The 12,961-nt window shown below is 54.4% G+C and overlaps 2 protein-coding genes across 5 annotated transcripts in view; one reads left to right on the forward strand and one right to left on the reverse strand.

The window, feature by feature from the left end:
* ZNF319 (zinc finger protein 319) lies at positions 1-6,210 on the reverse strand. 2 transcript variants are annotated; one of them, XM_032157488.2, is made up of 2 exons: positions 5,718-6,210; positions 1-3,846 (listed from the first exon to the last, which is right to left on the reverse strand). In XM_032157488.2, the coding sequence occupies exon 2, from the start codon at positions 3,587-3,589 to the stop codon at positions 1,841-1,843; it is 1,749 nt and encodes a 582-aa protein (XP_032013379.1). In that variant the 5' UTR covers positions 3,590-3,846; positions 5,718-6,210; the 3' UTR covers positions 1-1,840. The 2 variants fall into 2 exon arrangements, with proteins under 2 accessions (XP_032013379.1, XP_032013380.1); XM_032157489.2 differs by having other exon boundaries at positions 4,808-6,210.
* Positions 6,175-12,961, forward strand: part of USB1 (U6 snRNA biogenesis phosphodiesterase 1) — a 20,736-nt gene continuing 13,949 nt past the window's right edge. Inside the window, exons 1-2 of one of the 3 annotated variants that reach the window (XM_058441049.1) lie at positions 6,175-6,513; positions 7,784-7,950. In XM_058441049.1, the coding sequence (XP_058297032.1) occupies positions 6,470-6,513; positions 7,784-7,950 (211 nt within the window). In that variant the 5' untranslated portion in view covers positions 6,175-6,469. Of the gene's footprint in view, positions 6,514-6,560; positions 6,901-7,783; positions 7,951-12,961 lie in introns of those variants that run through there. The other 2 variants (XM_058441048.1, XM_032157491.2) reach the window with 2 other exon arrangements.

A 12,961-nucleotide genomic window follows, 5' to 3' on the forward strand; every position in this document is an offset into this window, starting at 1 on the left:
TCTGTGATGGTCAATGTCTTTACTTCTAAAGCATACATTGGACTCACTATATATTAACATCAAAAGTGGCTACCTAAAATGGAGTCATTCTTTTTAAAAATCCAAATCCTCACATTTTTATATAAGATCCAAAATGACAGGAAATTAAACTCTACAGTGTTATGAATAGTATAACAAACTGCTTTCAGAAAGCAAAATGAAAGGAAAAGAATTAGCAGTTGGGACGGTTGTAGGCCTGGGTTCCGTGTCTTTTGAGGCATTGTGACAGAGAGCCAGCACCGAGGGGAAGGACCAGCCCCTCCCTGTGGCCACAGGAAGGAACTCAGTCAGACTGAGGAGGTGGGCGTGGCTGGTCAGCCTTCTTACTGTGACAGAGCAGCATGGTGGCATCTCCCTGCCCCTCGGGGCCCTTGGTGTGCCCACTGATTAGTCTTCTTTCAAGACCAGGGAGGGGTGGGGCTGGAAGAGGGCAGGGGATAGAGCAGGGTTCAAAATGATTATTTTAATAATAAAGGTCCTTCTGGGCTTCCTAGGGAGGGCCGTAGCCACCCAGCGATGTTGGTCAACTCCATCCGCCAGGTCCCCCGCAGGCTTCCTTAACCCACTTGCTCTTTCTGCTCCCTATGACTGGGATACCCTCTGCTTCATGAGTCTCATGGGCAGCCAGAGACCTAGGGGGACTCTAGGAGGACCCAAAGGACACTCTGGCCTTTGAAGTAGCTGGATGTTGTCCAGAACATCTTGGCTGTACCAGACCCCTGGGGTCCAGGCCAGCAGCCACATTGATGTAGGGAGGGTACTGGGGGGGGTCCTCACCCTGGCCTGGTCTTGGCTCTGAAGCAGGACTGGGGTGAGCTGACTGGGGCTGTGCCCCAAGCCCCTTACGCTTTGGTTCACACAATTCAGGGGAGGACACTTGTTTGCATCTGCTGGGGAGATCCTAGGCCTGGTCCTGCTTCCTCCTAGCCTCAAGTGGGCTAACGATCCCTGCCTTTCACACCAGCAGTTCTGTCTGCTGAGAGCACAGCACATTCCCCACCACACCTAGGAACCGCACTACAAAGGTGGGAGGGGCGCTTCCAAAACCGGAGGATTTGCCCTTAGCACAGACAGGCTGCTTTTCCTCCTGTTCCCACGGATGGCACTGTCCCTTGGCTGAGGGTGTCACACGAACTTCTCAGCTTCTCCCTTCCCCCTGGGCCAACTGGTCTCCAGGCAGACCCAGCCCCAAGACCCACCCTGCACATCTCCCCTGCCAGAAACCTGGGGACACATCGCCCCTGGCTAGAGCAGACAGAGAGGGCTGTGACTCACCCGCTGCCCTCCCAGTCCCCAGGACTACATCTTAAAGCTGGCCTTCTCCCGCACACGGCAACTGATGCCTTACACCTAGCCCACCTCCGGGGCCCCAGCCCCACCATGAGCCTCCACTTTCCTAACCTATGTGGCTGCTAGGTTGAAAGATATGGGAAGGCTGGGCTGGCATCACACCCTCCTTAGGACAGGGAGAAGCCACTTGACTTCCAGCCTGGTTCCAGTGCCCCGGAAATAAGGGGGGCTGATGGCTCTCAAGAAAGTGAATCTTGTGATGGGAAAGAGGTTTGTGGAATCAGGATGGGCCACAGCAATCTGGCTGCCCGCACTGCCCGCTGGTGCCAGGAGTACGAGCACCACACCCTCTCCCTGCTTCATACCCCTGTGTCCTCACTCCCGAGGTCTCAGAACACCGAGCTGGGTGGGGCCCTCGGTGCAAGGCAGCTGTGAGGAGCTAGGCTGCGCGAGGCCTGCTAGGCCCACGGCACCGACTCAGGTCAGGCTAGTAGGGGCCACAGCCGCGGAGTCAGGGCAGGCAGGCGGCTACCTGGTAGGCGCCCTCCGCTGCCGCGGCGGCGGCACTATGCTGCGCACTGTGCTCCTGCAACAAGGCCACGTCTAGGAAGCGCTCCCCGCACCATACGCACTTGAACTGCTGCTCGCGGGCGTGCACGCCCTGGTGCTTGTTGAGATGCTCCCGCTGCTTGAAGGCCTTGTCGCAGTTGGGGCACTTGTAGGGCTTCTCGCCCGTGTGTACCCGCCGGTGCCGCTGCAGGTCTGACGCGTACTTGAAGCGTTTCTCGCAGTCTGGGCACTTGAGTGGCTTCTCGCGGGCCGGATCGCAGCGGTGCTGCACGAACTCGGAAGAAGAGAAGAAGCGGCGTTCGCACAGCGTGCAGCGCAGGGGCTTCTCTGCCGCCGCACAGTGGGCCAGCTGGTGCTTCTGCAGGGCTGACGCGCGCTTGTAGGCCTTGTTGCACACAGGGCACTTGAAGGGCCGCTCGGCCGCGCCGGGCAGGCACTTGTGCCGCAGCAGCTCGGCAGATTGGTCAAAGCCCTTCTGGCACACGGGGCACTTGAAGAGAGTCTCGAGGGTGTGCACATGCTGGTGGTAGAGCAGGTGGCTGGGCTGCCCAAAGCCCTTCTCACACAGGCCGCATTTGAAGGGCTCCTCGGTCTTGTGCGTGCGCCGGTGGCGCATCAGTGCATACTGCTGCTTGAAGCCCATGGGGCACAGGTCGCACTTGAAGGGCCGCTCGGCGCTGTGTGTGCGCTCATGCTGCCGCAGGTCCGAGGGCCGCTTGAAGGCCTTCTGGCACTCGCCGCAGCGGAAGGGCCGCTCCCCACTTGGCGTGCACGGGTGCTGCAGCAGCTCCGACGACTCCTTGAAATGCAACTCGCACACGTTGCAGCGGAACAGGTGGTGCTCGCCTGAGTGCGCGTACATGTGGCGCACCAGGTGAGAGCGGTGCTTGAAGGTCTTCTCACAGACTGCGCACTTGTAGGGCCGCTCGGAGCTGTGCGTGCGCTTGTGGTGCACCAGGTGCGACGACTGGCTGAAGCTTTTGTCACACAGCGTGCACTTGTAGGGCTTCTCACCGGTGTGGATCCGCTCATGCCGAGAGAGCTCCGACAGGTGCTTGAAGGGCTTTTGGCAGATGGGGCAGCTGTAGGGCTTGTCGGCCTGTTCAGCAGGGGTGACAGTGGAAGGCGGGGGTGCTGCGGGAAGCGACGGGGCAGCAGTGGTGGCCGGCTCCGCTGCCTCGGCTGGCTTGTAGGTCTTTTCACAGATGGAACACTTCACCAGGCCACTGTGGGAGCTGTGGTGCTGTGCCAGTGAGGTGAGTAGTGAGAAGCCCATCTTGCAGACCCCACATACGAAGGGCTTCTGCTCAGCCTGCACGCACTGGTGCTCCAGCAGGTCAGTGGCCTGGTGGAAGATCTTGAGACACTGTGTGCACTGGAATGAGCGGTCATGGCCCGCCAGACACTGGTGCTCATGCGGACTGGACAGGTGCGCCAGGTCGTGACCACACACGCCACATTTGGGGCCTGACTCTCCTGCTGCCTGCAGGGGTGCGTGTTGTTGGGGCTGCAGGCCCGGGTCTGGCTGCAAGAGGATGCCATAGACGGCACAGCCCAGGGGGTTCTCCGCCGTGCCCGGTGGCAGCGTGTGCTCTGCCAGGGCTGGCGGTGGCTCTGCATGGTGCTGAGGCTGCGGTGGCTGTGGCTGCTGCGGCTGCGTCTGTGGCGGCTGTTGCCAGCTTTCCGACATGCTTGGGAAGATGAAACAGGGTTTGGAGAGTAATGGCTTCAGTTTCCCGCTTCAAGTGACCCAATCCAGAGAGAGAAGCTGCCCGATCACAGAGATGGACAAGGACCTCAGACAAGGCACAGAAGAGGGGCTGGTCAGACAGCCCGAGTCAGTAACCAAGCGGACAGACTACAAGGCTCTGCCTACAGGACATGGGGGCTCTTCAAGGGAGGGTCTCAGCAGTGCTGGGGAGGCTCTGCCTTCCCCAGTGATCCGTTCTGTAGAGAAGAGAGAAAGTATGAGCTCGAGGAAGGAACAAGCAGCAGTTTCCTGGGCCCTCTCCCTGTCCTGCCTGCACTCACCACACCATCACAAACCACACATCGGGGAAGGCAGAGGTGCTCGGGGCTGCAGGACTCCTCCCTTCTTAGGCAATCAGAGAGGTCTGCAGCCAGCTCAGCTCCTCCAGGCAGAGGAAATGGCAGCGGCCTCCACCCCCACCCACCTCAGTGCCCCGCCCCTGGGCCAGGACATCCCAGCCTCCACAAGTTCCCTCCAGCTTCCTGCCAACCCTTTAGCTGGGACTCACAGGTGAGAGTCCGGGGTTATCTGCCTACAATACAGAATCCTCCTTAAGGCCCGCGGCTCCTCTCTTGTCGCTACCCTGAGTCTCAATACGGGCCACCACCACTTAGAGCTAAGGAGGCCAGACCTCCCAGGTCTGAGAGCCCAGTGGCAAATGGCCTCTGACAGTCAATATTTAGGACAACTACGTGGAACCAAGGACCATTTCAAAAACTCTCACCTATGAGGGACTGACCACACCCCCTCAACTATCCCTGACCACAGGCCCATTCTCTCTCTGCGTAACAGGATGGGTGGCCCTACAGGAACCAGAGCCCATAGGTGATGGGGGCTAGATGAAAGGGCCACAGAACCACCCAGGCTTGATGTCCACACAGCAGAACTTCCTCACTCTGGTTCTCTCCCAGAACTCACACACACACACACACACACACACAGTCCTAAATCCTCTGAATCTCATAGTGTCAAGGCCTGCAGGAAAATGTAAGAAACTGCACTGGTCTGCTTTGGCAATGCAGGATGCAGCATGCTAACCACAGAGCATTTCTCATCACCTCTCTAGAGAAAACTCCATTCCCTTACTCCAAGCCTATAAAGTTCTGGATAATTGTTGGAAAGTAAAGCCCACCCAGCCCAGGCAAATCTCTAACTCACCACTTTGTGGCAGCATAAGGTAATGCCAGCGAGAGGGAGGAACTTTCAGAGTCAGATGCAACCCACTTCCAGGTTCCCAGCTCATCTGCCTCTTACATTTAAAAGTTTGTAAGTTTTCTCCTGAGCAGAGGAAGAAGGAAGGAGAAGCCTTCACAGGCCAGCCTGGCCTCTAACTGCTCTGCCAAAGAAATGTAAGAGTCAGGCTAAAAGCTGTCATCCTCAGCATCTTCCGGAAGGGAGGGAGGAGAGGAGTGGCTGCTCTGGGTGGAGGCAGCAGGTTGCTTGAGCAAGCAGGTACCACTCTAAGCCTTCCCGGGACAGAGAGGGGGAAGGTGGACTTCTCTGAGCGCCTGTAGGTCCGCTGTGCCAACCCACTGTTTTGTTTGCTTTTTCTGGCATGAATGGCTGTCAGACAGTGTCCCCTGGCTTGGCCTGCAGCACCCTCTGCCCACCCCGGCCCTCCTGCAGCAAGGTGCAACCAGGAAGCCTCTGTGATCACTCCGCAAAGGGGAGAGAGGAGGCAAGGAGAGGCAGGGGAGGCCCCCCACCTGCGCCCCACCCCGGCTCTTCCTCCTCCCTGAGAAACCGAATGAAAGCCGATCACCTCCCGCCGGTCCTGCCTGCAGGCCCAGCTGGGCTGCGTCCTGTCAGCCCTCGTCCGGGATAGCCCGGCCGCTGCGACCCGAGGGCGAGCCCCGAGGGCGGTCGGGCTGGAGAAAGGCCCCAGGGCTACAGGCCGGGCCCAGGAAGCGGCTGCGCCTCGAGGCCCGGCCTGGGCCGCCCAGAACCTCAAGAGGCCGCCAGGTCGCGGCGGAGGGGCGCGGGGGGGAGCGGCCGGGCCGGCAGAGGAAGGGGTGCGGCGGGCGCGGGGGTGGCTCCCAGATGCGGCCCCGGGCGCCCCGCCGCTCACCTGCTCCAGGCCGCCTGCAGGGCAGGCGCGAGGCGAGCGGCGACCAGCTGCTCTCTCGGCCGCCCCTTTATTCCGGCTCCATCCGCGGCGGCGCGGCCTACGCGCGCTGCCAATCCCCGGCCTCGCGTAGCGGCGGCGGCCGGACCGGGGGCGGGGGACGGGCTAGCGGCGGCCGGAACGGAGGAAGCGACGCGCGCTGCCGGAGTAGCGGGGCCGGGGCGAGGAGCGCCGGGAGGGCGGGCGGACGGACCGATGGCCTTGCGGAGACGGGCGGACGGGCGGGCGGCGCGGGGGCCAGGGAGGCGGGGCCGGGGGAGGAGCGGCATCCCGGGCGGCGGCGGCGAATGCGGGAGGAGCGGGTGGCGCGGAGCGAGGCCGCCCCCTGCCGGGGACCTCGCGGCCGGGCCAGGTCGGGCAAGCCGGGTGCTCCGGGCGGTTTTCGAGTCGCCAGGCCTGGGAGTCTCGACTAACCGAGGAAGGGCGCTCTGCTTCCGGCCACCCCGCTTGGGCTTAGGGGAGGGGGCTCCGGGTGACCGCCCTCGGCCCGGCTCTGCGCAGGAGAGGAAGGGCCTCCTAGAGGCTCTGGTCTGCCACAATTGACCCGCCCCTAACTGCTCAGCTTGGCTTTTAGAGGCTCGGACTTTGGGCTGGTTAGAGGAGGGGGCTCCAGGACCTCTGATCCTGGCTGGGCTCGGGGCAGGCAGGGGTCTCCGCTGGGTCTAGTGCGCTGACCCAGGACTGTCGTGTCTGGGATGACTGGTCCCGGGTGGCTGCAGACAGAGCAGCGGGCAGAAAGGTGAGGGCCCTGAGCGATATGTGAAATGGGTACACGAAGGCTGGGGGGGTCCCGGGGGCGTGCCGGGAGGCTGCAAGTGGCCAGAGCCGCGTGCGCAGCCGGCAGGCAGCGTGGAGTCGGTGGGCTGAATCTTCACCACTGTCCTGCCGGGTTCCGCCCCTCCCGGCCCCGCCCCGAGGCGGTGCCAGCCCAGGTCCCGCCCCTGGGAGGGCGCTTCCGGCACAGCGGAACTCCGGGTGCCCGTTGAGGTTGATGGTGGACCTGCTCTGGTGGTCTTGGATGAGGCCCCATGAGCGCGGCGCCCCTGGTGGGCTACAGCAGCAGCGGCTCCGAGGATGAGTCCGAGGACGGGATGCGGACCAGGCCGGGGGATGGGAGCCACCGTCGGTGAGGACTGAGGAAGTCTCTCCGGAGGGCGCGCGCATTCACCCTAGACCCAGACGGGACCCGAATGTCTGGGGGTGGAGTGGGGAGGGAGGGTGCAGGGCGGCTCCGGGAAGGAAAAGGGGACGCAGGGAGAAAGGAGGATCCAGAAGATACCCCCAGACAAAGCCCCAGAGTGGCCCCACATGGCTAGGGCCAAGTTGGGAGGCCAGACCTGGGTTCGGGTCCAGCCTCGCGCTGGCCCACTCTATCGCCTGGCACACATCCCTGTACCATCCTAGGTCCGTTTCCTGATTTGAACACAATTGCGATAGTAATACTTGCTAAAGCGTAGGGAGAGCCTTTTCATTCATCCAGTAAATATTCACTGAGCATCCACTAACTGCCAGGCTGGGGTCTGGGAATTCAGCGGTGAACAAAACCATCGGTCTTACTTCCTGGGGCTTAGATTCTTAAATGCTAGGCCTTATCTTTCCTGAGTGCTTTACAAGCAGTAGCTCAGTTGATCTAACAATTGCTCTATCAGATAGACATATACTTTCAAATGAGGCATTTGAGGCCCAGAAAGGGGACATGACTTGCCCAAGATCACAGAGCTAGAAAGTGCTACTCCAGCTGCAGCCTGTCCAGCTTGGGAATGTGACCCCTGAACCACATTGCTGCATGCCCCGTTGTTTCCCATGGGGACCTCGTGCCCCAGAGTTGGCGACCCCAGTGAGACAATACTGGAGAAACAATTTTGCTATCTAGAAGCTGCTTCCAGCACCAGGCTGGAAACACACACTCAGAGCCACCATATATAAGGGGTTACAACTTTTGTGGTATGTACAAAGGTAGAGAATGCTAAGAGGATAAATGTGCTCATTTTTCTTTTTTTCTTTTGCAGTGGCCGGAGCCCCCTTCCCAGGCAGAGATTTCCAGTACCTGACAGTGTGCTGAACATGTTCCCGGGCACCGAGGAGGGACCTGAAGATGACAGCACAAAACACGGGGGACGGGTGCGCACCTTCCCCCACGAGCGGGGCAACTGGGCCACCCACGTCTATGTACCATGTGAGTGATGTGCGAAAGACAAGTGGCCAAGACCCATAGACCCATAGGTGCCTCATGAAGGGCAGAATCTGGCCCCAACTAGAAGGAAGAAACCAGAAACCTCTAACACTGGTGGTGGGAAAGTCATTGACTTAGCAGAGAAAGAGCAGGTTTCAAGAACTGGGGATTTTTCTGTCATCTTGGTTTTGAATTCATTGCCTAAAATATGTATGACCTCTGGGTATAATATTCTCCCTGTTCATGAGGAGGTGACCAAAGGAGAATCTGGAGCAGGGTGTCAAGGTCATGCCAGGCACTTTATTTCTGAGAGGGCCCTGGGTACGCTGGGTGTGCAAGGTTCACATCCCACCCTAGCTCTGATCAGCAGGTGGCAGGCAAGAAATGCCCAGGCTTCAGAGTCAGACCTCACTCTGCTGCCCACTACTCTGGGTGCCCTTTATAATATACTAGACTTCTCAGAGCTTCAGTTTCTTCACATCTAAAATGGGGATAGCACTGGCTAGGCCAGGTGGCTCACACCTATAATCCCAGCACTTTGGGAGGCGGAGGCAGGCAGATCACTTGAGCCCAGGCGTTTGAGACCAGCCTGGGCAACATGGCGAAACCCTGTTTCTACCAAAAATACAAAAAAATTAGCCAGGCATGATGGCACACACCTATGGTCCCCACTACTTGAGAGGCTGAGGTAGGAGGATTGCCTGATCCTGGGAGGTAGAGATTGTGGTGTGCCAAGATGACTCCACTGCACTTCAGCCTGGGTGACAGAGTAAGACTCCATCTCAAATAAAATAAAATAAAAATAAATAAATAGATAAAATGGGGAGAGTAGTAGTACCAGTCTTCTAGGACTTTCATGAAGATTAAATCAGATAATCTATGTTAAGTTCTTAGCAAAGTACACAGAGTAAGTTTAGGTCTTGAAACCTCCATTTCCCCATCTGCACAAGGAGGATGAGATGATTCTCTATGCTGCCTATCCACCAGGGGATTTGGGCAAATTGAATAGAATACTGGGTGTGAGAAGACTGGTGTTTTTTTGTTTGGTTTTTTTTTTTTTTTTGAGACAGAATTTCGCTCTTATTGCCCAGCTGGAGTGCAATGGCGCGATCTCGGCTCACTGCAACCTCCACCTCCCGGGTTCAAGCGATTCTCCTGCCTGAACCTCCCGAATAGCTGGGATTACAGGTGCCCGCCAGCACGCCTGGCTTATTTTTGTATTTTTAGTAGAGACAGTGTTTAACCATGTTGGCCAGGCTGATCTCGAACTGCTGACCTCAGGTGAACCACCCACCTTGGCCTCCCAAAGTGCTGGGATGACAGGTGTGAGCCACAGAGCCCGGCTGGAAGGTAATTAATTATTTATTCAAGCTGGGTGCAGTGGCTTACGCCTGTCATCCCAGCACTTTGAGAGGCCAACGCGGGCGGATTGCCTGAGTTTGAGACCAGCCTGGGCAACATGGTGAAACCCTGGCTTTACTAAAAAAATACAAAAAAATTAGCCGTGCATGGTGGCGGGTGCCTGTAATCCCAGCTACTTGGGAGACTGAGGCAGGAGAATCGCTTGAACCTAGGAGGCAGAGGTTACAGTGAACCGAGATTGCACCACTGTACTCCATCCTAGGCAAAAGAGCGAGACTCTGTCTCAAAATATATATATATATATATTTATTTAATTTGTTTAATAGATTTAGGCCTATTTAGATTATTTCTTTGTGAGTTTTAGCAGATTGGATCTTTCAAGGAATTGTTCCAGTTCATCTAGGTTATCAAATTTGTGGACATAAAGTTATTCATGGTATTCTTTGATTATCCTTTTATTATCCATGGGATCTGTAATGATGTCCCATCTTTCATTCCTGATTTTAGTTATTTGTGTGCCCTCTCTATTTTTCTTAGTTAGCCTGGCTAGAAGCTTGTTGATTTACTGATCTTTTCAAACAACCAGCTTTTGGTTTTATTGATTTTCTTTATTGATTTCTTATCTTCAATTTTATTGATTTCTGCTCTAATTTTAATTATTTCTTTACTTCTGCTTACTTTGGATTAAATTTGCTGTTCTTTTTCTACTTTCCTAAGATGAAACTCAGATGATTGACTTTAGATCTTTTTTTTTTTTTTTTTGTGAGGGAGCCTCGATCCGTCGCCCAGGCTGGAGTACAGTGGCACAATCTCAGCTCACTGCAACCTCCACCTCCCAGGTTCAAGCGGTTCTCCTGTCTCAGCCTCCCAAGTAGCTAGGACTATAGGCACGCACCACCATGCCCAGCTAATTTTTGTATTTTTAGTAGAGACGGGGTGTCACCATATTGGTCAGGCTGGTCTCGAGCTCCTGACCTCCAGTGATCCACCTGCCTCAGCCTCCCGAAGTGCTGGAATTACAGGCATGAGCCACCATACCCAGCCTAGATCTTCTTTTCTAATATATGCATTTGATGCTATAAATATTCTTCTAAGCACCTTTTGCTGCATTCCACAAGTTTTGATAAGTTATGTTTTCATTTTTATTTTGTTCAAAATATTTATAAAGTTTTCTGGAGATTTCTTCTTTGATCCGTGTGTTATTTAGAAGTGTGTTGTTTAATCTCCAAGTATTTGGGGATTTTCCAGCTACATTTCTGTTGTAGACTTTTAGTCTAATTTCATTATGGCCTGAGATCAGACATTGTATGGTTTCTAGTCTTTTATATTTAAGGGGTTCTGATGCTTACTATTTTTCTTCAGATTGTATTTTTGCCCTCTAGTATGTCTTGTAATTTTTCCTCGATAGCTGGACATGAAGTACTATGTAAAAGGAACTGTGGTAAACAGGCCTGTATGAATGTGGTGGTGAGGTGGTGGGGGACAAGAATCCTTCTGTAGTCCTGTGATTGGGTGTCAATCTTTTGGTGAGCCGGTTCTTCTGGACTGGGAACTTCCCACCAGCTTCTCAGAATTCTCCCCTTCCTAGGTGGGACAGGATGGCCAGAAGGTGCTGCAGTTTGGTATTTCACTTCCTCCAGGTCAGTTAAGAGTCTGGTAAAACACTTTCAAGTTAGGCTGTAATTCAGTAAGTTTCTCCTGGGGGCAGACCTTGTTAAGAAAAACTAGAGGCCGGGCGTGGTGGCTTACGCCTGTAATCCCAGCACTTTGGGAGGCCGAGGCGGGCGGATCACGAGGTCAGGAGATCGAGACCACGGTGAAACCCCGTCTCTACTAAAAATACAAAAAATTAGCCGGGCGCGGTGGCGGGCGCCTGTAGTCCCAGCTACTCGGGAGGCTGAGGCAGGAGAATGGCGTGAACCCGGGAGGCGGAGCTTACAGTAAGCTGAGATCGCGCCACTGCACTCCAGCCTGGGCGACAGGGCCAGACTCCGTCTCAAAAACAAGAAAGAAAAAAGAAAAACTGGATGCTCCCGGCTGGGTACGGTAGCTCACCCTTGTAATCCCAGCACTTTGGGACGCTGAGGCAGGCAGATAATTTGAGGTCAGGAGTTGGAGACCAGCCTGACCAACATGGTGAAACCCTGGCTCTACTAAAAATAAAGAAAAATTAGCCAGGCATGGTGGCGCATGCCTGTAGTCCCAGCTCCTCGAGAGGCTGAGGCGGGAGAATCGCTTGAACCCGGGAGGCAGAGGTTGCAGTGAGCAGCATGAGCAGAGATGGTGCCACTGCACTCCAGGCTGGGCGACAGAGTGAGACTCTGTCTCAAAGAAAAATAAAGGAAGGGAGGGAGAAAAACAGGATGCTCCTATGTGTTTCCAAATGGCTGCTTTCCCCCTTCCCCAGCCAGAAGCACAGGGTATTTTTCTCCAGTATTCACTGTGATAACCTGGTAGACCTCTAGGAGGTAAACCTCACAAAAATGCGGGGCCCCCCACCGACAGAGTTCCCCTGGAGTTTTTAACTCAGATTTGTTTTGTACACACTGAGTCTCAGGCAGTTTGTCAATTACAGTTCAGGTTTCCCTACCTTGCCGCTGGTTCCTGCAGAGCTTTCAGCTCGTTGTAGGTTTCTGCTCTGGTAATTTGTGAGTCTCTGTATTTGCCTGTTGGTATCTCTGATTTTAGGGGCAGCAGTTTGCCCTGTGACCTCACGTCTCTTATAGAGCTAAGAATAGTTGTTGCTTTTTCAGTTTGTTCAGAGTTTTGCTTGTTGTTAGGATGAGGTGGCGACTTCTAAGCATCTTACATGCTGGATTGGAAACCGGAAGACCCCTGCGTATTGCTTATTGACTTCAATTTTTTGCTGTGAGCATGTGTTACTTCTATAACCAGAAACACCTATTTTTTAAAGAAAAAATTACAAAACTTTAAATTTTTTTATTTTTAATTTTTTGGGTACATTGTAGGTGTATATATGTATGGAGTACATGAGCTATTTTGATACAGGCATGCAATGTGTAATTATCCCATCAGGGTAAATGGGGTACCATCACCTCAAGGATTCATCATTTCTTTGTGTTATGAACATTCCAGTTGTACTCCCTTCTTCTAAAAGGTACAGAAAATGATTGCTGAGTGTAGTCACCTGTCGTGCTATCAAATACTAGATATTATTTATTGTACTTAACTATATATTTTTGTACCCATCAACCATCCTCATTCTTCACCCTACCTGCTCCACCCCCATTACCCTTCCCAGCCTCTGGTAACCATCCTTCTACTATCTCCATGAGTTCAATTGTTTCAATTTTTAGCTTCCACAGATGAGTGAGAACATGGAAAGTTTGTCTTTCTATGCCTGTCTTATTTCACATAACATCATGTCCTCCATTTCCCATCCATATTATTGCAGATTACAGGATCTCATTCTTTTTTGTGGCTGAACAGTACTCCATTGTGTATATGTGCCACATTTTCTTTATCCATTGTCTGTTGATGGACATTTAGATTAATTCCAAATCCCGGCTATTGTGAATAGTGCTGCAATAAACACGGGAGTACAGATATCTCTTTGAGATACGGATTTCCTCTTTTGGGTGCAAACCCAGCAGTGGGATTTCTGGGCCATATGGTATTTCTATTTTGTTTT

The sequence above is a fragment of the Hylobates moloch genome, unplaced genomic scaffold, assembly GCF_009828535.3.
Source record: "Hylobates moloch isolate HMO894 unplaced genomic scaffold, HMol_V3 SCAFFOLD_6, whole genome shotgun sequence".
NCBI lineage: Eukaryota > Metazoa > Chordata > Mammalia > Primates > Hylobatidae > Hylobates > Hylobates moloch.

Coding starts and splice junctions, on each gene's coding strand:
- ZNF319 (XM_032157488.2), bottom strand. CDS start 3,589: ATGTCGGAAAGCTGGCAACAGCCGCCACAGACGCAGCCGCAGCAGCCA.